The 24,451-nt window shown below is 31.9% G+C and overlaps 2 protein-coding genes across 2 annotated transcripts; both read right to left on the bottom strand.

Moving 5' to 3' along the window:
- Nucleotides 1–17,778: 17,778 nt before the first annotated feature.
- Nucleotides 17,779–18,705, bottom strand: LOC114384667. The gene is made up of 2 exons (XM_028344417.1): nt 18,472–18,705; nt 17,779–17,988 (listed from the first exon to the last, which is right to left on the bottom strand). Exons 1-2 carry the CDS (start codon nt 18,703–18,705, stop codon nt 17,779–17,781), a joined length of 444 nt encoding a protein of 147 aa, XP_028200218.1.
- A 3,945-nt stretch (nt 18,706–22,650) lies between these two features.
- Nucleotides 22,651–24,096, bottom strand: LOC114384578 (zinc finger protein ZAT1-like). The gene has a single exon (XM_028344312.1). It carries the CDS (start codon nt 24,094–24,096, stop codon nt 22,651–22,653), a length of 1,446 nt encoding a protein of 481 aa, XP_028200113.1.
- Nucleotides 24,097–24,451: the final 355 nt, after the last annotated feature.

Raw genomic sequence — 24,451 nt, 5'->3', positions numbered from 1 at the left:
TTGGAATATTTTCGATTTGTTACCTTTTCCGGGCAATGAATTGAAGATTTTTTAACTTATAAAGAAAGGTAACATGCGAGGCTTGCTTGTTTTCTGTTTTTTTTTTAGCCTTTGATTTTTTTGAAATTTCCTTAAATGCCCTTGGGGATTGGATTGGGATGCTGTTTTATATATATAAAAAAATTCTTCTAATGCTACGGACTTTTTAAAAAAAAATTCCTTAAATGCCCTTGGGATTGGATTGAGACACTGTTTTATGAACAAAAGAAAATATGAAGAATCGGATTTTCAGGGTTGGAGATCTCGAAATTAAATTTTGAATTTTATATCATATTTGGAGAAAGTAATTGGGTTAGGGGAAAAAAAATAGGAAAGGGCAATTCTAGAAATTCGCAGTGGTTTTGCAGCGTGAACCGGTTGCTTCCTTGTCCAAGTCAAGGAAAGAAAACTGCTGGGGCTTGTTTATTGTAACGAAGAAGTTTTTTTTTTTTAATGTTAAATGGTGCCAGAAAGGAAGAAATAACTGATGGTTAATATCACTTGACTGTGATGTAAAATTCATGAGACTACATAACTATCATATTGATGCTTGACACGTAACTCACATTACCTACCTGTCTTTTCTGTAGGCAACCCAATGGTTAATGTCATGGTAATTTATTTAGAAAAATGACCTTAATAAACAAAAAAAAAAAAAAACAAACGATTACAACAGGTTTTTTTCTCTCTATCTTCTTTTTTTTCTATTTAATTTTTTCAGTTTTGATTCTATGATCTGTTACTACTTACTTTTAACTTCCCCATGCTTGTTGCTACTTTACTCGGTTTCTACATGAAAATATTAATTAGCAAAAAAATGTGTAGATAATAAAATTAATTAAAGAGGGATTTGTTATTGTAACAGAAAAAGAAGAATTGAGAATTGATCACGGTGGGGCCTTATAGCTAAGTGATATCTTCACAATTGTTAATGTAACATCTATCGCGTGGCATGTTAAATTTTGAACATGGGATTAAATGATAGTTATGAGATTAAATTTTGAAATTAAAATTGTGTACTGTGATTTTGTTGTGGTGTTTTCTTAATTTGGGCATGTAAAATGATAATGGGTTTTTCCCTTTGATTTTGGATCTTGGTTGAACGTGTGATGGGAATGAAGGGTGGGGAAATGAATAGGAAACTTAACTGCCCTATCTTTGAGAATGGAGTATTGTGTGGGATTGGGGAGTAAATGCCGTTTAGTTAGGGTTTGGTAGACCCAGTCCTTCATGCTATTCCTAGTGCTTTCCCACACACACATACTAACACATATCACACACACAAAACCTTTGCTTTCTTCCAAAGGACGCGGTCGAATTTTTTTTTTTTTTTTCCTTCAGCCAATTGCAAATTGTTTTAAAATGCACCTTAATTAATCACTCATGGGCCATTAAGGTAAAGGGGTGCCGTATGTATTTTGTCTAATAAGCTTTTGCTCTTTTTCAAAGGAAAATACTTAACTCTATAAGAACCTTTATATATGTGTGAAAGAAAAAGTCACTAGAATAATCGATATGTACTCATAGATAAGGAGCTGAATTAATTTTGATCAAGCAAGGTCTGAGAGTAAGACTAACTCTTTGAAATAATGTCATTAAAGGGTGGAGATAAATTTACAATAGTAAATTATTGGGTAATCCTAAATGTGTATTTTGCTACGTTCATGAAAAATGAAAATACAAAATTTAGTTTCTGAAAATGTAAAAAATGCGATAAATATATCTGGGCCGTTAACTTCCGTTTGTTACCGTTAATAAAATAATAGTTTACGTGACACAGATGGACGAATTAGCCTACGGACGAATTTGTTTTGTCATATAATATTTTCGTTCGTCTTCCCACCCCGCTGACAACAAATGAGTCACTCAATCATGAAAATACAAGATTTAGTACCTGAAAGTTAGTTTAAAAAGTGTAACAAATATATCCGAACATTAATAGTAGATTGTGACTGATTATTATAATTTGAAAAAATTTATACTGATTGTGAGAATTTTTTTTAACAAAATCGTACATTAAATTGAGTCTAAAAGAAAAAAGAATACTAGTTTTATAAACATGTAAACAACTTTTTTATACTCCCATTCTTGATGAAAGGTTTAAGTAAAAAAAAATGCTTATTATAAAGCATTATAGTTAAATTAGATCCATGAATAATTTTTAGGAAAAATTATAATTACAATGACACTTTTAATTTGTAAAAAACACTCAGCCCATTGGAATGATTTTTTTAAGGTTATGTTTTTTTTTAATGACCAGTCAATAAAAAAAATTGTGTATGATATAAAAAAATTAATTTAAAAATCAAGAAACTTTTATTATAATTTTTAATTTAATGTCATTGCATATATTAATAGACATTCATATTTTATTATGCAAAATTTATAAAATAAATAATTAAATAAATAGTATTTGATTAAACATAAACAATAATTTTCTTATTGTTTTACACTAAATTATTTTTTTTGTGTTGATAGCATTTATTCAAGAATTAACAACCAAAGGATTAATTTTTTTTTTGTAGTTAAAGAAAAGTAAGAATAATTCGTCAAAGCAATAAAAATTCACTTCCATTAATAATATTTTGTCACAATCATTATAATTTTTTCTAAAATTATAATAACTAATCATAATCTACTATTAACATCCGAATATATTTGTCGCATTTTTTTTATACTTTCGGGGATTAAATTTTGTATTTTCATCTTCCAGAGACGTATTTGTTAGCAAAGTGCAAGACGAAAAGTAAAAAAAAAAATTATATAACAAATATGCCCATATGCTGATAATTAGCGATGACCACGTTGACAATCATTTTAGTGACAAATTCGTCCTTTTGTGCCACATAGGCTATTTTATTAACGGTGACAGATGAAATTTAACGGTCGGATATATTTGTCGCATTTTTTACACTTTCGGGGACTAAATTTTGTATTTTCATTTTTAAGAGATACATTTGTCAGCAAGTTACACATTCAGGAACAAATGTGGTTATTTATCCTAAATTATTTGTGTTGTAATGGTCATTACATTGGTGGGAAAGATGAAATTACATTGGTTGATGTCACTTACATATACTATTATATTATTCAATAAACTTTAATCGGACAATTTTTTCTCAATAACTATCATTGGTTTTAAATTTTTTTTTATGTAAATCATATTTACAAAATTTTATATTGATGCAAAATTATTTGATACCTTATGTACTAAAATTAATGTAATATATAATTTTAAAATATGCAAATTATGAATATTTCACAATATGAATCTTGATTATTTTTTTTATTATTTAATTTTGACAAAATTTGACACAAAAATATAATATAATGTATTATTTTATTTAATGGTTGAATGGATAAAATTCACATTCTATAAGAATTTATTGACGGTGTAATAATTAGTGTAAGTTACCATTTTATAACTTTTAATTCAATAAGGTTATTTAAAAAATTCACCATTGAATTAAAAATTTATTTCACATAAATCATACCAACAAATTTTTATTTTGATAAAAAAATTATTTGATACTTAATTCATACACACCAAAATTGAAAAAATATATAATTTTAAAATATCCGAAAAAATATGAATGATTTGATTACTTCTTATTAGTGTTTAATTTTGACAATTTGACACAAACAACCATAATAATTGTTATAGGTTAACAATTGGATTGATAAAATTAACATTCTATGTAGTTATTGGTGGTGTAATGGTTAGTGTAAGTTATACAATTCAATTAATTGGGCAATTTTATTTTAAAATTTACCATTAGATTGAAATTAAGTTCATTTTGCATTGATCATATCTATGAAATTTATAATAAATGAATGTCTCTAAATACATACATTCCCTCTCTATATTAGAAGTTATGTTTTGTTAAAAATAAATTAGAATAATTATTTTAAATGAGAACATTTGTAAGAATATTCTTTAACAAAAGTGTTCGCAAGAGTTTTTTCTTTCTTTCTTAACCAATAGCATTAGGGAGGTTTTCTTAACCTCTTATCTCTTTCAACACATCATTTTCATATTTATTTTATAATTAAAATTAATAATTTTAAGAATCATTAAAAATAATTGTATCACAATAGAATTTTCTTTTTATCATAAATCTAAAATATAATTTATATGTTTAAAAATATTTACTCATGATGAGTTTAATATAATACAATTTATATATTCAAAACTATTCATTTATTAATAAATATTTATCCTATGTATTGCACATACTAAAATATTAGTTATGTTTTAAACTTACAATGAATGATTTAAGTTATGATATAAGGTTATTTTTAGGCTATAATAAAATCTTTGTCCTTTATGTGTCAAAAATAAGAATGCATTTTAGCCCTTTAACTTCTTTTTTTTTTTTCATTTTGGTCTTCTAAGTTTAAACATGTAAAAGTGAGAAGTAATTTTAGAAAATAATTTTCATTCCCATAGGAAAATAATATTCCCACCCTTTTACATGGGAAAAGAAAGAGGACAAATCATGTGTAACATATAATCCTGAGAATAGATCATGCCTGAGAATGTTTCTTTAAAACTTGTATTAAAGATGAGAATGATACATTTTTAACTCATTTCCTGGAATAAATTTGTATGACTTGAAAAAAACACACTTGATGTTTAAGCTTTTTTTTTTTTTTGTCTTGATTAAGAGATTATGTGTGTCCTCCAACTCCTTGGCTAGGAATTAATCCCACTCAGTGACGTAGTTGTCACTGGCTCAAGGGAATCTTACACTCAAAGGGAATTGAATATGAGTTATCTGCTAAATAGATCATTGCCTCACATATAAATGCAACGAAGCCATAACACCACTATGCCAATTCGTTGAATTTGATGTTTAAGGTTTTTTCACATGAATTAAGAAATACTTAATAGAACTACATATTGTTATATTCAGACAGAAATGTCCTTATTTTAATACTTGATCTTTGACTTCTTTTCCCCTAGTAGTGACTACTAAATAAGAGTATATGTGAGAAAAAATATATTAATTAGATTTTAAAATTCTAAAACATCAAGTGTTTTGAAAAAAATAAGAAGGCTAAAACATGAAAAGAAATGGAAAGAAAGGAGTAAGTAACAATAAATATAAATAATATAAAATTATCTTAGATAAAATAATATTTTAAAATATAAAAGCTATTTTGTTACTTTTCAAATTATGGTTCAAGAGAAAATCAGTTTATTTAATTTTTTTGTTTTGGATTTTTTATTAGTTTTGTTATGTTTTAAATTGAACTAGGTTTTTTTAACATGGGTACTTGATGTAAGCTCCATTGGAGCTTGTAGGCCTAGGATCTTCTTCATCAATGGATTCTTTTGCTTCTTGGAAGATGAATGACAGCGAAATAAAGAAGGAAGAGAGAGAGGAGACGCCACTTCAAGGAGAAGATGAGTCTAGAAGAAGCTCACCACCATAGGAGGCCATGGATAAGAGCTTGGAGGAAGAAAGAGATGAATGAAGGGAGAAGAAGAGAAGAACACGAAATTTTATGCTCTAAAAGAGCTATGAAATCTGAAGTTTAATATTCAAATGATCAAAGTTGAAAAAAAATGCACACACAAGGCCTCTATTTATAGTCTAAGTGTCACACAAAATTGGAGGAAAATTTAAATTTCTATTCAAATTTCACTTGAATTTGAAATTGAATTTGTGGAGCCAAACTTTGGAGCCAAAATTTCACTAATTATAATTAGTGAATTTTAGCTATGGTTCAGCCCACTAATTCAAGATCAAGTCCAAGATTCTTCACTGAGTATGCTTAAGTGGCATGAGGCATGTAAAACATGAAGCATATGCACAAAGTGTGACTATATGATGTGGCAATGGGGTGTAGCAAGTAAATACTCATCTCCCCCTCTAAAATTTATTTGGATTGGGCTTATTCCAATTCAATTAAATTTATTTTCCAACACACACATCAAATATTCACTTAATGCATGTGAAATTACAAAACTACCCCTAATACAAAAACTAGTCTAGGTGCCCTAAAATATAAGGGCTGAAAAATCCTACATTTCTAGGGTACCTTACCTACATTATGGAGCCCTAAATACAAGGCCCAAAAATAATGAAACCTTAATCTAATATGTACTAAGATAAGTGAGCTCATACTTAGCCCATGGGCCCGAAATCTGCCCTAAGGCTCATGAGAACCTTAGGGCCTTCTCTTGCATCTCTGACCCAATCTACTTAAAATCTTCTATCCAATGCCCTTGTGGGGTAGGATTGCATCATTACTTTATTTTTTTGTTAACCATTGTAATTAGGACTTTTACTCCGTGGTGGGATCCTGAGGTATGTCCACGAGCTTTGACCCTTTGGACCGATTATGATACTAATCCTCTGTTTAGACTTAGTTATACTTAAAGTTCTTTACCCCTCCACTTGTTAACACATTTTCCTTGAACAATTTGATTGAAAGTGTACAACATGCATTCAAACTCTCAAATCTCAATACATTTAGTATTCTTGTGTCTCCAACAAGATTCTTTCCTGAGGAATTTTTTTCTTCCTAAGGAGTTACATGTGAGAAACCTCAATAACTACAAATAAGAAAAGAAAAATCAAGAAAATACAATGATTTTTTTTTTATAAATTTAAATAAACTCATATATCTTTAATTGATTCAAAAAATTGTAAAGTTAATTTGTATACTTTAGCTGAGGACCTTCCCTTAAATTAAGCAAATCTTACAATAAATATTTTTAAACAAAAATATTGTTGCCCTACAATTGCAATTGAAATGTCTTAATGTGATTGTAGCACTTTGATAGCACCTGAAGTAATACTGGGGGAATCGATGATAATAGAAGTAATAATATTAATTTTATGACACATCAACTTTTAGGAGATATTTTTTTTTTTTTTTTACTTTTTACATATTTCAACTATTTGAAAGAAGTGGTCCATTGCCAGTTGGGCTATAGCCCAATTGCTAACTAGCCCGCACTTTTTGACAGCAGTATTGAGAGAGATGTCCTACCCAGAGTATGAACAACTTGTTTTGCTTGTCTTCTAGTAAAACTCACCAATGAGTTTGTGTATTGAGAGAGATATGCTTTGCATTTTGAAATGACACAATAAAAGTCTAAAAAACCATTGTTGGATCTTGAGATTTCATCTGCTACTCCCTAGCAATCTACTTCGAAAATCACATTTTCAATTTGAAGCTTTGTCATCCGATTCATCGCTTGAAGTAGCTCCCATGTTTTTGTTGTTCGGGGATTTGGAATACCATTATTGAAGAATGTTTTTGCCTTGATAAAGTTCTCTTCGTCTCCACGCAGACAAATTCCCACACCAAATCTATTCTGATCTTTAAAAAGTGTTGCATCCACATTGAATTTGAAGAATTGAGCTTGAGGTTTCTTCCAAAATAAATTAGTTGTTTGAGATTGAGGAGTGGCACGACCTTCACTATTCCTACGAGCATGAACCATTATGAGTAGTCCTGCATGGTGAGAGTGATTGATACTTGTGGTTGTGGGTCAGAGTTGTTCCAAATCTTGTCGCTGTGGCGATGCCATATGCTCCAAAGAAGCATGGCGAACTTGATTTGGAGCTGTTGCAAAAGTGACTCAAGAAGTTTGAACACGAGGTCTTTAAGATCTTCAACATTGTTGACCTCGTCAACTATGTGGAGTCAAACACCTACACTAGTTGACATGTTGCGAACCCGCTCACACCCAAAAAATATGAGCCAGGAGTTTTCAATATTCGTGTTACAATAAGCAGATAAAATACCATAGTTTACTCCTTTGGATTGAAGATGGTCACACGTTGGGAGGTAATTATGAAGCATGCGCCACAAAAAATGTTTGACTTTCGGAGTTACTTTGAGCTTCCAAAGAAGGGACTAGTTGGTATGCACTTTGAGATCATTATTTATCATACTTTCCACCAGATAGTGGTATGAGGATCGAACAATATATTGACCGTCCCTACTATATTTCTAGATCAGAGCATCATCATAAAGGTTATTGAGAAGTGGTGTAGCTTGGATTGCTTGTGCATCATGTTGGTTGAAGATTTGGTTGATGATATCTTGACCAGAACCCCTGAAGCGTGGATGCTACGCCATACATAACTTGGATTGTAACCTAATTTTGCCTCCAAGAATCCACCATTGGGGAAATATTTAGCTTTAAAAATTCTTGTAGCGATATCATCTACATTAGTGGAGAATTTTCACCCTTACTTCCTTAGCATGGCAAGGTTGAACCCATGGAGATGTCTGAATCCCATTCCATCATATTCTTTCTTAATACTCATCTTATCCTAGTTTAGTCCATTAATTCCTCTTGTAGAACCATTCTTAGATCCCTATCAAAAGTAATTCATCATTTTATGAAATTGATCCTCCAAAGTGGTTGGTAAAAGGAAAACACTCATGCAATATGAGGGTATAACTTTAGCACAAGATTTAATAAGAATTTCCTTGCCAGCATTTGCTAAATGCTTCCTTGACCAATGATTGATGTGAATCCAAAGTCTATCTTTCTGGAAACCAAAAATTGCTTTCTTGCTTCTGCCAATGATAGAAGGGAGTCCTGAATATTTTCCTTTGCCCATTTGTGAAATAACCCCAAGGAAGGAAAATACTTCATGCTTCAAAGTTTGAGAGGTTTTCTTGCTGAAATTTTATTTTGACTTGTTGTAATTTATGAGCTGGCCAGATGCTTTTCCATAGCTGTCTAGAATATATTTTTAGAGCAACTGACTTCTTATCATCTGTCCTGCAAAACAAAAAAATAGTCATCAACAAGTAAGAGGTGTGAGAGGGCTAGAGCTCCTCTACACACCTTAATACCGTGTAAGTCCCCTCTCCTCTCAGCTATTTTAAGAAGTGGAAAAAGTCCCTATGTGCATATGATAAACAGGTAGGTGATAATATATCACCTTGTCTAAGTCCTTTCCCATAAGAAATGTGTCGTATGGAGTCACCATTGATCAAGATAGAATATTCAACAGTTTCCAAGCATAATCTCATCCGTCCAATCCATAACCCACTAGGGAGAATATTTTTAAGAGTGTTATATTTGAATTAATTTCAAGATTCGAAAATACGATCCTTTAAAGTGAGCAATTAACTTTAGAGAATAAAATATCAATAAAAATAAATAATTTTAGTAGTTAATGAAAAATTAATGATTAATGTTACGCACACACTAACCACTCATAACAAATTATGTACTCCCTCTAAAATATAAGAAAATATAAGGATAAAAAAACACTCTTTTCTTGATCTCAAATATAACAAAATTTCAATTAACTTTACCTAATTTAATGTTACTACCTCTAAAATATCATTCATTTAATTGAGATGTTATTTTTAATGACTCTTCTTTATTTCTGATTCCAAGTTCCAATGAAGAATAAGTTGAAAAAAAATATTTTTTTAATTAAAATAATGTAATTAAATATGATTAATTAACTTTCTTAGTTAGCGTGAATTAATTTTTTTTCCTATATTTGAGACCAGACGAAGTATATGTTAAAATATCAATTTTCTTACCAACGATTAAAATTACTTAATTTCATTTAGTTATTTTAGAAAAGTGAAATCCAATAAATAAATACTATTAGCTATAAAGAGTAATAAAAGAAAAGTATCTGCCAATAAAAGAAAGTGAGTTATTAGTGTGAATAACATTTTTAGGTTAACTCAACCCAAATTATTTTTCAAGCTAGATGAAGGTTTAATATCGAGTTATAAAGGTCCACATACGAATTTCACATACCAAAAAAAAAAAAAACATGAAATGGTTCATTTTCTTTGTTCTAACTTTTAGATTAGTAAATTATATTAACCTTCTTCTTATTTTTCTAATCTTACACAAATTCTTAATATGTTATGATTTAAGTTTCATTTAATAAAGCAAAAGTTTAAACTTATAAAATACTTCATTGTCTAATAATATTTAAAATAATATTAAAGTCAACAATGGTTTATCAATTCGCTTTTTGAACACTTTGATTCCTAATATTGAACCCCTGCATACTCTCATCTCTGATAACATTCCCTCAAATGAGAGGAATTTTTCCTTTAAATCCATCCAAAGAAGGTGTAGATGACATGCATGTTTGGCATGCTTCTGTTGATTGTAGTTTCTTGATTAATGAAGCTTACAAGTATCTATCCTCTACCCATCCTACCCTACCCAACCTTCTTCTAATCTATTCCATTTGGTTTGGAAAGGGTATGGCCCTTACAAGATAAAGGCTTTTCTTTGGAAAGTGGTCCATGGTAGACTTACTACTAACACCTTTAGAAATATTAGACATGTGACTCTTTCATACCTTTGTCCGAGATGCAACATCAACAAGGAATCTATTTTCATGTTGAAAGGGATTTCAAAAAGGCTAGAAATATTTGGTCTCACTTTATTGCTCCGGATTATTGGGATAAATTCTTTAGTATGGGTGATATGCAATCCCTTATTAGGACATGATCTTCGTTCTTTGGGATCATGGTCTACCATTGTGGCATATAGACATAATCTGTTATTCAACTCTAAATCTTTCTTACTCTCGGAGTTTACTAACTAGGCGTTTACATATGATTTTCAATAAAATATTTTTCTTTTTGATTCCTTAACTAGTTCCCTGGGGGCATTGGTTAGAAAGACCCTTCACTTTATTCAACATTTTTTAAGAAGATTCTAATGTCTGTATTAGGGTTCTTAAGAAAAGGCAATAAAAATTAAAGGAATATGAAAAAACAATAATATTTCATTCATGAAACTACATCAGATACAAAGTCACTAATATAAAGAAAAGATAAACCTAATTACTCTAGGGCCTATAACAACAAAAGCCCATTTAGGGAAAACAACAATAAAGATAACATGATAGAGGTATTGAAGCCTGCTAAGGTTTACAATAGTCCTTAGATTAATATGGTAATGAGGTCATATGCTTGGGTCATATATGGAGCCCTTTATCATCAGCCCCATCTGTAAGAAAAACCTTGTTCTCAAGGTTGTGGTCCACATGGCTGGTTGTGAGAGGAGGAATGGTGGAGGTGTTATTGTGTTTGTTCTCAACGGTGGGGATTGGGTAGTTGGGGAAATGGGAAAAGAGAATGAAATAGAGTGTTGACATTGTAAATCATGAAGATTTTGATGATGATAAGAAGAATTTGCATTGAGAAAGGGGGAGAATGTAAATCATGCAAGCTTTGATGATGTCGAGAAGAAATCACATGTTTGTCATCATCAAAAAGGGGGAGAATGTAAATGTATGTATACATGATTTACATGATGTCAAAAGAAGAATCAAACAAGGCTCATTTGCTTCAAGATTAATACAAGATTGTTTCAACAAACAAAGCCTTGATTCAAGATTTCTTCAAGATCAAGCCTTGCCTAAAAAAAAAAAGGTTTCAAGTCATCCAAGGAACATGTAATCGATTACCAATACATGTAATCAATTACCAAGGCACATGAAAGTATGTAATCGCTTACACATCATATGTAATCGATTACCAGAGACTTTGAACGTTGGGAATTCAAATTTTAAATGAAGAGTCACAACTGTTCAAGAAAAACAACTGTGTAATCGATTACACTAATTCTGTAATCAATTACCAGAGAGGATTTTCAAGGAATATCGCCAACAGTCACATCTTTTCATTGGATTTGTGAATGGCCATCAAAGGCCTATAAATAGGTGACTTGGGCATGAATTTTAAGAGAGAGTTTTGCTTGGCAAAAATGTCTTATCCTCTCAAAAGACAATGAGAGAGATTCCAAAAGAACTTCATTGTCAAATGCTCTCTCAAAAGAAATCCTTGGCCAAACACTTGCAAAATCTATAAGGATTCTTACATGATCTTCATTGTAATATTCTTCTCTTGTAGAGATAATTCTTCTTCCATTATTCTTATTCAATGAGATTGGCTAAGAGACTGTGAGTCTCTTGTTGTAAAGCATCTGAACACAAGGGATGGATTGTCCCTGTTTGGTTCAGACTTTGTAAAGGATTTTACAAAGATAGTGGAAATCTCAAGTGGGTTGCTTGAGTACTGGACGTAGGCACGAGAAGTGGCCAAACCAGTATAAAATTATGTTTGCATTCTCTCTTCCCTTATCTTATTTATTTTGTTGCAATCAATTGTGTCTTGCATATTTAAAGAATATTGTTAAATTGATTGTTGTTGCTTCTTCTGCATTCTAAGCCTATCCCTCTTAAGATTATTGAGGCCACAGGGTCCAACAGACATGTGGAGGGGGTAGGGGAGAGAAGAAGTTAGGTGCACTAATGGGCGGTGGAGATGGAAAGGTGAAAGGATTTTGAATTAAGGGAATATCTAAGGGTAGGGAAAGATATTGGGGTAATAAGGCTTACATTGAGGGGTAGAGAGGTAGATATGGTTTTAGATATGGGTAGAAGGTGTAAGGTGGGGATTGGTATGTCTAGGGTATCTAAGGAGAGGTTTCTAGAAAGGAGGTTGGGGATGAGCCATGGTAACGACAAAGTAGGGATATGTGAACCATGAGGTGTATTTTGGAAAGGCGAGCTCGCAAGAGTCCAGCTCAATTCAATGAACCACCTCATAGGGGCCATAAAAACACTTTATGAGCTTCAGAGGGACTCGACTAACCACACAACGTTGTCAATATTGATGAAGGCAAAGCCATACATAATCACCACGTTGAAAAGAGATGTACCTTCTCTAAACATTGAGAGAGTTTCAAAGAGAACTTAATTGTCAAATCCTCTCTAAAAAACTCTTGGCCAAACTCTTGCAAATCGATTAAGAATTCTTCTAGGAACTTCAATTTGTATCATCTACTCTAAAGGAGAGAAATATTTCTGTTCATCTCATAAACTTAATTGTAATCAAGAGAATGTTTGTCTCTTGGATTGTGAGAATATTGAACACAAGGGTGAGGAATCTCAAGTTGTGTTCAAAGACTATAAAGAATTTACAGAGATAGTGGAAAATCTCAAGTGGTTTGCTTGAGGACTGGACGTAGGCACGGGAAGTGGCCGAACCAGTATAAATTGAGTTTACATTTCTCTCTTCCTTGATCTCAGTTATTTTATTACAGTTTACTTTGTATTGCGCATTTAAAAGAACATTATTAAATTGATTGCTTCTTCTTTTTTTGCATTCTAAGACTATCATATATCATTTAAAAGGGGGGTAAAATTTGTTACTGGAAAAATTTTAAAACTTAATTCACCCCCTCTTAAGTTATTGAGGCCACTTGTCCAATAGTACATTGTGCAACAAAATCATGCTTTTGTTATACATTCTTAGTTCACCAGCACTTGTACATTGGAATCGTGATTCCATTGTGCATTTTTTCCACAAACCCAATTACAAAAAGCAAATACACTTTCTTTGCACAAATCAGAGTGTGAAAAAAATGTATAACAAAATCACAAATCCGTTTACAATGTTTTTTTGCACCTCATTGGTACAACAAAAATGTATTTCCATTGTGCATTGTAGAAAAGGATGTTTTTGGAAATTTCAAAAGATGATAGGGCCAATAGCTACCCCTATCTTTGCTTCAACTCATAAATCTTCATAATCTCATACTCTCTTGCAATAAGTACAGCGACACCATATGTAAAATGTAATAACTATGTGTATTCAAATTGTGTATTTTACATGTTTACAATGTGAGAATAAATAGCAGCTTTTGCCAACAATTAGTAATTAAAATAGGCTAGAAATAAGGCAACAAAATGATTAAGAATAATGGTCAATTAATTATACAATATTTTGAATAAGAAACTAGTGCTAGAATGAAGGACTGAATGAGAGAATCCAGGAGCAACACTACCAGCACATATGGATGTACCAATACCATATAGTTCAATATGCTTATCAAGCTAAGAAACGTCACTACACTTGACATTTCGTACAACAACATAACAATAATGATGCATCAACTCCCTTTCCATTATTTATGAGTTTGTCATCGGCAAGTTTAGCTTGCAAGTTGACATCATTTCCACAATTCTTGAAAAACCATTCACTAGCTAGTACACATTGACCTATCAAATAACCATATTTTTTTTGGCACTATACCACACTGGATTTAGGAAAACTATTTTCTTATGCACATCAATCTTTCATATAACTACCTGACTGATGTTGGATCAAGTGGCCTCAGAATAATTAAGAAGGGGGGTTGAATTAATTATTCCTAAACCTTTACTAATTAAAAATTACTCTTCTAAGGCTTTTACTAAATTGTTAAGAGAATGGGGAGTAGAAGAGAAACTTAACAGAAAGTAAAAGCGAAAATTAAATGCACAACGAAAAGTAAAAGAGTAGGGAAGAAGGAGACAAACACACAAGAGTTTTTATACTGGTTCGGCAACAACCCGTGCCTACATCCAGTCCCCAAGCGACCTGCGGTCCTTGAGATTTCTTTCAACCTTGTAAAAATCCTTTCACAAGCAAAGATCCACAAGGGATGTACCCTCCCTTGTTCTCTTTGAACCTAGTGGATGTACCCTCTACTAGAACTGATCCACAAGAGATGTACCCTCTCTTGTTCTCAGTCAAACCCAAGTAGATGTACCCTCTACTTGTACCACAAAGGATGTACCCTCCAATGTGTTAAGACAAAGATCTCAGGCTGTTAAACCTTTGATACTTTGTGAATGGGGATACAAAAGAATTCTCAGGCGGTTAGTCCTTTGAACACTTTTGTATTAGGGAAAGGGAAGAATCAAAAGAATTCTCAGACTGTGTCGTTTTGAATTCTTTGACAAGGGAGAAGGGAGACACAAAAAAATTCAGGCGGTTAGTCCTTTGTTCTTTTGGAAAAGGGAGAAGAGAGACACAAAAAGAATTCAGGCGGTTAGTCCTTGGCGAATTCTTTTTGGCAAAGGGAGAAGAGAATGAAAAGATGAATAGCACAAGTTTTCAAGGTTTAGAAAACCAGAAAACTTTTGGAAAGCTTTTGGTACAAAGAAGAAGAAGAAGTTCAAAGAGATTCAAGGCTTGTAAAGGATTGTATGAATAAGTGTTCAAGATCATTGAAATGCAAAACAAAGTCTTGCTTTTATAGACTCTTCATGTCTGGTCAAGACAACCATTAGAAGAGTTATGATTTTTAGAAAAACTTAAAACCAATTTGAAAAAGTAAAAAACCTTTTGAAAAGTTACATCTTTTGATTTATTTAGAAACAATCACTAGTAATCGATTACCAAATTAGTGTAATCGATTACACAAAACTTTTATGTGAAAGGATGTGACTCTTCACATTTGAATTTGAATTTCAACGTTCAAAGGCACTGGTAATCAATTACCAAAACATTGTAATCGATTGCAGCTTTTTGAAATTAATTGGAATGTTGTAAATTCAATTTGAAAACTTTTTCAAAACAATTTTGCTACTGGTAATCGATTACAACAATCTGGTAATCGATTACCAGAGAGTAAAAACTCTTTGGTAAACATGTTTTGAGAAAAATCATGTGCTACTCAATTTTTGAGAAAAACTTTTCATACTTATCTTGATTAAGCCTTCTCTTGATTCTTGAATCTTGAGTCTTGAATCTTGATCTTGATTCTTGAGATCTTGAACCTTGAATCTTGATTCTTGACTCTTAACTCTCCTCTTGAGTCTTGAATTCTTCTTGATTTTATCTTGAACTCTTGAATTGTTCTTGATTTTATTTTGATCACTTGAGTTGTTCTTTGATTGATCTTTGAGCTTTTTGTCATCACCTTTGTCATCATCTTTTGTTATCATCATTGTTATCATCAAAACACCTTTGAATCATCTTTGATTCACCATGAAGTTTTACTTCTACAACTGACTGGGAGAAACCTATGTTGAACAATTTGTTTTCTTTTTACACCCTTGGTTTTCATTCAAATCTTCTCCATGGACCTCTTCTAACTCTACCCCAATCAGCTGTCTATTTAGATTTTTCAAGTAACAATTTGAGTTCTGTAATCTCATAAAAAATTGTCAAATACCTCGAAAGTACTATATTTCTCTTTTGCGAGCAATAATTTGCAAGGGAATATCCCAGAAACAATATGCAATGCTCCAAATCCTAAAGTACTCGACCTCGATCTCTAATAATTCTTTGACTGGCACAGTTCCGAAATGCTTGATTGCAATGAATGGAACTCTTAGCATACTAGATTTGGGGAGGAACAAAACTGAGTGGCACTATTGATTTTCTTCCTGGCTTGTGTTTCTTAAGAACACTACATCTAAATGGCAATTCTATACAAGGAAAGCTTCCAAAAACCAAAATATCTGGCTAGTTGTTCCATGATGGAGATTTTAGACATTGGTGACAACCAAATACATGATCATTTCACCTGTTGGTTGAAGAACATATCCCCCTTGCGTATTCTTATTCTGCTATCCAACAAATTACATGGCTCCCTCGAATGTGGAATTGTGAGAAACCTAAGGAAATTGCGTGTGAAACCTCAATAATTAAATTAGAAAAGAAAAGATCGAAAAATCAAGAAAATTTCTTATAAATTTAAATAAACTCTCTCTCTCACTCTCACAAGCCATGAAAAAGTTGTAAAGTTAATTTGTATACTTTAGCATTATCGAGGACCTTCCCTTAAATTGAGGAAATCATACAATAAATATTTTAAAACAAAAATATTGTATATTGTTCTCCGACAATTGCAATTGAAATGTCTTGATTGTAGCACGTTGATAACACCTGAAGTAATACAGGGGGAATCGATGAGAATTTGTAGAAGAAATAATATTAATTTTATGATAGCATTACCTCTCAAAAAAAAGTTTATGACAGCATCAACTTTTAATTAGGAGATTTTTTTTTTTTTGCCTTTTACATATTTCAACTATTTTAAAGAAGTGGTCCATTGCCAGTTAGGCTCTAGCCCAATTGCTAACTAGCCCGCACTTCTAGACAGCAGACGTGCGGATGGGGGAAAACGGAGAATAAAATCAAAGATCAAATTATTACATAAGCATGTTGTTGTGTTAGAGACTTAGAGTAGTGAGAATATTTAAGCGTATGATATTTGAATTAATTTGAAGATTCAAAAATAAGATTCATTAAAGTGATTAAAGTTATATGTGTAAAATTAAGTTGAAAAAAAAAGTTATATGTGTAAAATTAAGTTGAAAAATTAGTTGAAAGTTAAAAATTAAAAAATTAATTGGTAGTTGAAAGATGTAAAATTAATTTATTAAAATACAAGTATATGATAAAATGATCTGTTGTAGTTGATGAAAAGTATAAAATGAAAAAAAAATTATGATTTATTAAAAAATAATAATAAATAAATTTGATAAATATATTAATGATAAAAATTGAAAAAAATATAAAAAATTAAAAATTAAAAATTAATGTTTTAGAAAATATTTCTTTAATTAGTATTTCAAAAATTGTTAGAAGTTATTCCAAAAAATTTATTTAATGAATAATTAAATAACTTTTTCAACTTATAAAAAAAAACTAAAAGTTAATTAAAATATCTTACCATCAATTAATGAAAAATTAATGATTAATTTTATATGCACACCAGCCACTCGTAACAAGTTATGTAAATGTATATTTTTTTTTTACTGAAACATACTCATGTTTACTAATCAATTGCTCAATTAGAAATAGAGTCTAGAATTAAATGGTGCCACTTTAATTAATTCATCGGCAACTCCGTTGACCTGTCTCTTTACAGAACCCATATAAAAGGTTGGATTTTGTTGAAACACTCTGATACATTTATGGATTAAACTACACCAAACTCAGATTGATCAACGGAACTTTGATAATTTTATCCACCACAGTCTTACAGTTAATTTCGAAATCCCCTTGTTGCAAACCAAGGGAGATGGCAAACTCCATAGTTGTAAGCAACACCCAAGCCTCAGCTTCCATCCAATCCATGCAGCCAACAATAGTAGCATAGCACCATATATCGTGATCTCTCACAACACCCCACCCCTGTAACATTACAATCATGGAAGAATCCAACATCAACATTGCACTTTATATGTCCCAAAATTGGAATGTACCAATTACTCGAAGCAGTTTGGCAGGTTCAGATCTCGGATACCCTGGATTTCATTCTAGCTTTTGCCTACCCAAGGTAGAAATCATCCACCTTCTCCCATAGCTTGTCATTTCTCCTTCGCCGAAGGCTCCAAAGCAGCATAGCTATAAACTTACGTTTGTCCATGCTCAATTGAGAAAGCAACAAGAACACCAATTGTTAGCTAGATTCGACCTACAAGGAACGAGCCTCAATAGCTTCCCTCAACTTAACTCTCTCCCAGAACCCTTCATTGATAGGGCATGAAAAAAACGTATGGAAAGAAGTCTCCACGTCAAGCTCACATAACGGACAAATGGAAGGACAATCAACCCCCCAGAATGATGTTTGACCTTTGTTGGAAGACAGTCTCTACATAACCTCCATAAAAATACCTTCTCTCTTGGAGGAATATCCAAATCCCAAATAAGCCGCCAATCTCCATTCACTCTCAACATGTCATAGTTGGTGAACTTTTTCAGGATCAATTTATATGCACTTCTCACTTGATACATACCTCCACTAGTATGAGCCCAAATCCGAATATCATCTCTCGATACATCTAGAATAGGAACGCGAATGATAGCTTGCACGTCACAATGGTCAAACAAATTATCAATAAAATGCATATTCCAATCACCCGAATGGTTTTCTATAAGGTCTTTCACCTTCAACAAATCATGTATGCGTTAAAATATCAATTTTCTCATCAACCATTAAAATTACTTAATTTCATTTACTTATTTTATAGAAGTGAAATCCAAAAAATAAATACTACTAACAATAAAGAGTTATAAAAGAAAAGTCTCTGCCAATAAAAGAAAGTGATTTATTAGTTTGAATATATTTTTTTTTACATCACCTCAACTAATATTATATATAAAAGCCAGGGTCCTGGTTTGTTTTATAAAAAGCATGACGAGTGCAAGGTTTGATGTAGAATAGCCCATAGGCCTACGTCAAGCGATTTAACTTATTTTCATTCCTATCGTTTAAGGATGAAAGTGACCATTTTTGTAAAATATTATTCTTTGCACATAATGTATGCATGTTAATATTCTTGATATAGATAAATATTTTTTTATTATAATATTATTGATATGAAATATTTATCAGCTTTTTAGATGATTAATATTTGTTGACGGACATGACTAATCACTTTTAGTAAAGTCTCTCTATTTAATCATGTTAATTAATTTTTTTCATTCATAACACTAAAATCCGAGATTGATCTTGCATAAAGAAATTGAGTCTAGTATCACTCGAATCAATAATTTGTTGATTATATACATAGATACTTTTAAAAAAATATTTAATATTTTTTCATTTAGTAAGTAAAAAAAATTACTAGAAGATATTATTAATGTTTTAGAATGTTTCAAAATAATTTGTAAAAAATTAATATGCATTATATAATTGAGAGATATTTTATTGTGTATTTATAGATCCACGTCGACTTTAGATAATTAAAAAGTTAAAGAGAAAATAAACATTTGAAAAAGTAATTATCATATATTTAAAATATAAAAATTATTAGATTTTACTAGGATGGGCCTAGTGATGAGAGGTTAGAGTATATACATGAGGATTTAAGTTCAATTTTTATTACCAACATCGTAAAAAAACAAATGAGAGGTTAGAGTAGATACATGAGGATTTAAGTTCAATTTTTATTACCAACATCGTAAAAAACAAATTATTAAATTAATACTTATTCTTTATAGGTTTAATAGGATATACGAATCAAGCTGGGGATGTACTTCCGAAATTTGGACTATCCTAAGATACAAATTCTAGGATTATTATTTTGTGCCATCTTTTATTTGGAATTTTGTAATGGTTGATATGACCTGTATTTTGTTCTCTCCCGGTTGTTAATAAAGGTTTCTTTTTGGTGCTCTAGCTCCTTTTGAGCACAAAAAACAAAAAACAAAAAATAAAAAATCATTGCATGCCCACACAATACAATAACAATGAGAGTAAAGGTTTGTATCTAAGGATATTGAAAGGGAATAGTACGGACATTTATTTTTTTAAAGTGAATTTAAAATTATTCACGATAAAATTAATTTGTTTGGATTTGAAAGGGAATTGAAATTGTAGTATTTTTATGAATAATTTTAATTAATTAAATAATGAGATTTCAAAATTTCTATAAAATTAAAGAATTTAATATTCTTTTTTTAAAAATGTTCTCTCTCACTCACATTTTCGCTCGTGACTCTCTCACTTTCTCGCTCGATACTTGCAATTAGGATTATTTTTTGATTGATGTCGGTCATGGGAATGTTTTGCCAACGTCGACCCAGGATATATTTTTGGTTGACGTCGGCCAATGATGTTTTTTGCCGATACCAACAAGATTTTTTTGGCTGACATCAATCAGAGTTATTTTTTGTTGACGCCATCTAGGCATTTTTTGGCTGATGTTGGCTACGGGTTTTTTTGGCTAACTTCAACCAGGACTATTTTTTAGCCAACGTCGGCTAAAGTTATTTCGGCTGACCTTGATTAGGTTTGCTAGGGTTGACATAAACCAGAGTTATATTTTAGTTGACATCAACTAGAGTTTTTTAGCCAACATCGACCCAAGTTATTTTTTAGCCAACATTGAATAAGGTTTTTTGCCCAACATTGGCTAGTGTTTTTTCAACTTACATTGGGTAGGTTTTTTTTTTTTCCGACATTGGCTATGACTATTTTTTAGCCAATATCGACTAGGGTTTTTTTTTCAACTAACATCAATTGGGGGGTTTTTTGGACAATATCAGCTAGATCTTTTTTTAGTTGACATCAACTAGGGTTTTTGATCGATGTTGACTAGGTTTTTTTGGCTGTCATTTTCCATAGCTAATTCTTAACCGACGTCAACTAAGGTTTTTTGGTTGATATCGGTTAAGATTTTTTTGGTCTATTATTTATCTGACATTGGTTAGGATTTTTCGGTTGACATTGAATAGAATTTTTTTGGCCAACATCACCCATGATTATTTTTTAGCCAATGTTAGTTAGAGTTTTTTGGTGGACACTGATTATGATTTTTTTGGTTGATGTCGGCTGAAAGATAATCTTGATGTACTTTGGCAAAATAAACCCTAGTCGACTTGGGCCAAAAAATAATCCTGATTGATGTTGGCCTAAATACAACAATGATTGTGTTTGGTTGAAAAAACCCTTGTCAACATTATTAATATTTGAATTTTAGTTATTAAATATTTAAAAATAATTTTTAATTAAATATTTTAAAATTAGATAGTATTTAATTTTTATAAAGTTTAATATTAAAATTTCATTTATTTAAAATATAAAAATATAATTTTACATACGAGAAATTAAATTATGCTAACCAAACCAAAAATTTAATATTTAAGAAATTTTATTTATCTGAATAAAACATTTACAAAATAAAAAAAATTAAAATCAAAATAATTTAAATTTCATGCATTTCAAATTTCTTCAAATTTTGAGATTACTCCTCCAAACAGATAAGGGTGATTATTGAGATAATGTAATATGCCCATTAAACTCGTATAAAGAAAAGAAAATTGCCACAAGAAAACTACGTACATTGTTTGATTTCCATTTGATTCTTTCAAGTTATTTGATTTTTTAATGCACCAATAAAAAATCTTTCCTTTGAATTCGAGCACAATAATTTCATACCGTAAACACAATTTAATAAAAACAGAATTTTAATTTAGTATATGAATACTAAAAAAGAAACGGCTGCGTGTGGATTCTATCCAAGCAATTAATGTCAATAGCTAGCGCAGAAAACGCTGGGGCCACATAAACTATGGTCAACTCAAGGATGGGCCAACTTTGTATGGGGAAACAAATCATGGTAGGACGTGAAATATGGGAATACCAACAGATCACGATCTTGTACTTTGTTTTTCAACAGGATCTCAACCTTTGAATTATTTTTTCTCTGATGAAATTATTAAAAACACAAGCATAATAATTTTCAGTGTTTAGAGGCTCCTCTTCTGGAAATACAGTACCCAGTTCTCAATTCTCCATATCTAAACAATTTAATTACTAATGGACAATTACGTGTTTATGAATTTGAGGTTAAAATTTATATTTAATCAACTAATTTAATAGAAGACTACATAATAGTACTATATAGCAAACTATCAGTCTCAGACAAATTGTGTAAGCATAACTTTTTTGACAAGAACAAATGGTTATCTGATATATTCACAAATTGCTAAAGCACTCCCTATTGTGTAGTTACACAGGAAAAGAAAGCATTTTCTCATGAATCTTGTAAATTAAGATAGAATGAAAAACAACAAAAATACTTTGAGAAACAAACAAACTATAAAATGAAGAACAATATAAATGCCTTGCAAATATCAATCTTATAATTTAATTTATTAATAAGAATAAACCTTGATATCAAAAAATGAAATTTACAAAAGAAACAGTAAGTTATATATGATTAATTAATATTTTAACTGTGATAATCTCCGTATAAGTTCTTACTTTTCTATGTTGATGTAATACAGAAGAAATGAGAAAACTCCAAAGCAATTGCTAATTGCGATCCTCAAATTTGTCAAATAACTTCAGCAGTTATCAGTTTCCACATCAGTAGCAGTTGAACCGATTCCCACCTGCAACCATGGCAAAGAACTGCCACCAGTGTTCATGTCCTTTAGCTCACTCAGTTTCGCCAACTTGATCTTACTATCACCTTCATTGTCCATGTTTTGCATTGAGTTGTTGTTGTTTTTGTCCTCATCATTGTCAATATCAAGATTGTTATTAGGGTTGTGGAGACTTTGACACTGGCTATTTTTGTTATCATCTTTAGCATCCTTTGATGCAACCCAAGGCCGCAAGTAAAATTCCGAAGACACATTCCTTCTTGCAAGGTCATTGGATGGTGCAGGAAGGTTAAGGTCTAATTTGAGATCAAGAGGCTCAGAAGAGGTATCAAATTTGGGTATTTGATCCAAGTGCTCTTGAAATGGTTGAAATCTTGTTAATGTGGAGGTGTCAGGAGCATTTGATGTGATCCAATGGCACCTTTTGTGTCCCCCTAATGCTTGTCCTGAAGAGAAGCTCCTGTGGCAAATGGAGCATTCATGCACTTTGGGTTTTCTCTTAGAGGAAGAGGCCAATGAGGGATTGGAGCTTCCATGGTCAAATTGGAGGGTGGAGTTTGATTTTGTTGGGAAGAACTCTTCATGTGTGATGACATCATCCTCCATGATATTGTCATCAAGGTTGTCTAGCTTTGCAGCAAAACAACCCTTGACCTTTTTGTGGCTTGCTCTATGGCCACCCAATGCTTGGTGGGAATTGAAAACCTTCTTGCATGCTTTGCATTCAAACAAGCCCTTGGCAACCCCTTTGGCCTTGTTATCAACAAGGTGCTGGTTGTTGTTGTTGATTTTGTATGACAATGGTGCAATGAAGTTCATGGGATTTCTTCGTTGTTCCTCCTCTTTGCTAGCCGATGCACAAGATTCTTCTGGCTCGGCTATAAGAGGATCTACAATGGCATTGGATAACATCATTAAACAATTTGCAAGGTCTTCTTCCTCGCTTGATGGGCAATTGTAATTGAAGCTACCAACCTTAGTTCTCAATGACCTTTTCCTTTTGGACCAGCCACATCCTCTCCGGCCACTGCCGATGCCGCCATCGTCGGCATCGGATCCAGGACACGAGACCAAGGACTCGGCATCCTCAGAGGTGCATTTTCCATGTTCAAGGAAAGATTTCCATGACAAGAACTCTTTGCCACAATTCTCACACACCCTACAGCTCTTTAGTCTATTAGGGTTTGTTCTTAAGGCATACATGCGTTTGTTGCTTGGTGGCACATTTCCACCCAACCTATCTTCCCAATCACTTGCTTGGTCATCATCATCCATGTGACCACTTTCATCTCCTATGCCATGAGCCCTCATGTGTCCTCCCAAAGCTCTGCCACAACCAAAACCTTTTTTGCAAATTTTACAAAAGTGCTTGAAGTTTGATTGTTGATCCAATATCAAAGCCATAAAATTACAAGGGTGGTTGGGTTGAAAGGTAAAAGGAAGAAAGAGAAGAGGGGGGGAGGGAGAGGAGAGAAAGAGACAGGTAGATGAGAGGAGGAAGTGAGTTTGTTAAAAATGAAACAAGGGTGGAGTTTGTTCTTGTAGTGATAGTTCTTATGGGGTTGTACGGTGAAAATTAAGGGCTAGTAGTCCTAGTTTTTAGTTGGAGTATTTGTGGATGAGAGAGAGAAATGAAAGAGTCCTTTTACAGCAAGAGAGTGTGGTGACAAGTGGAAGAAGGGTGAGAGGGGTGAGACTTTTTCTACGACTTTGTGGTAGTGGCGCCGCCTGCCAATGGCACCAAAAGAGGTCCTTGTAG

The sequence above is a fragment of the Glycine soja genome, chromosome 1 (assembly GCF_004193775.1).
Source record: "Glycine soja cultivar W05 chromosome 1, ASM419377v2, whole genome shotgun sequence".
In the NCBI taxonomy this organism is placed as follows: domain Eukaryota; kingdom Viridiplantae; phylum Streptophyta; class Magnoliopsida; order Fabales; family Fabaceae; genus Glycine; species Glycine soja.
The sequence above is the reverse complement of the archived record's forward strand: the minus strand, read 5'-3'. Positions and strand labels throughout refer to the sequence as shown.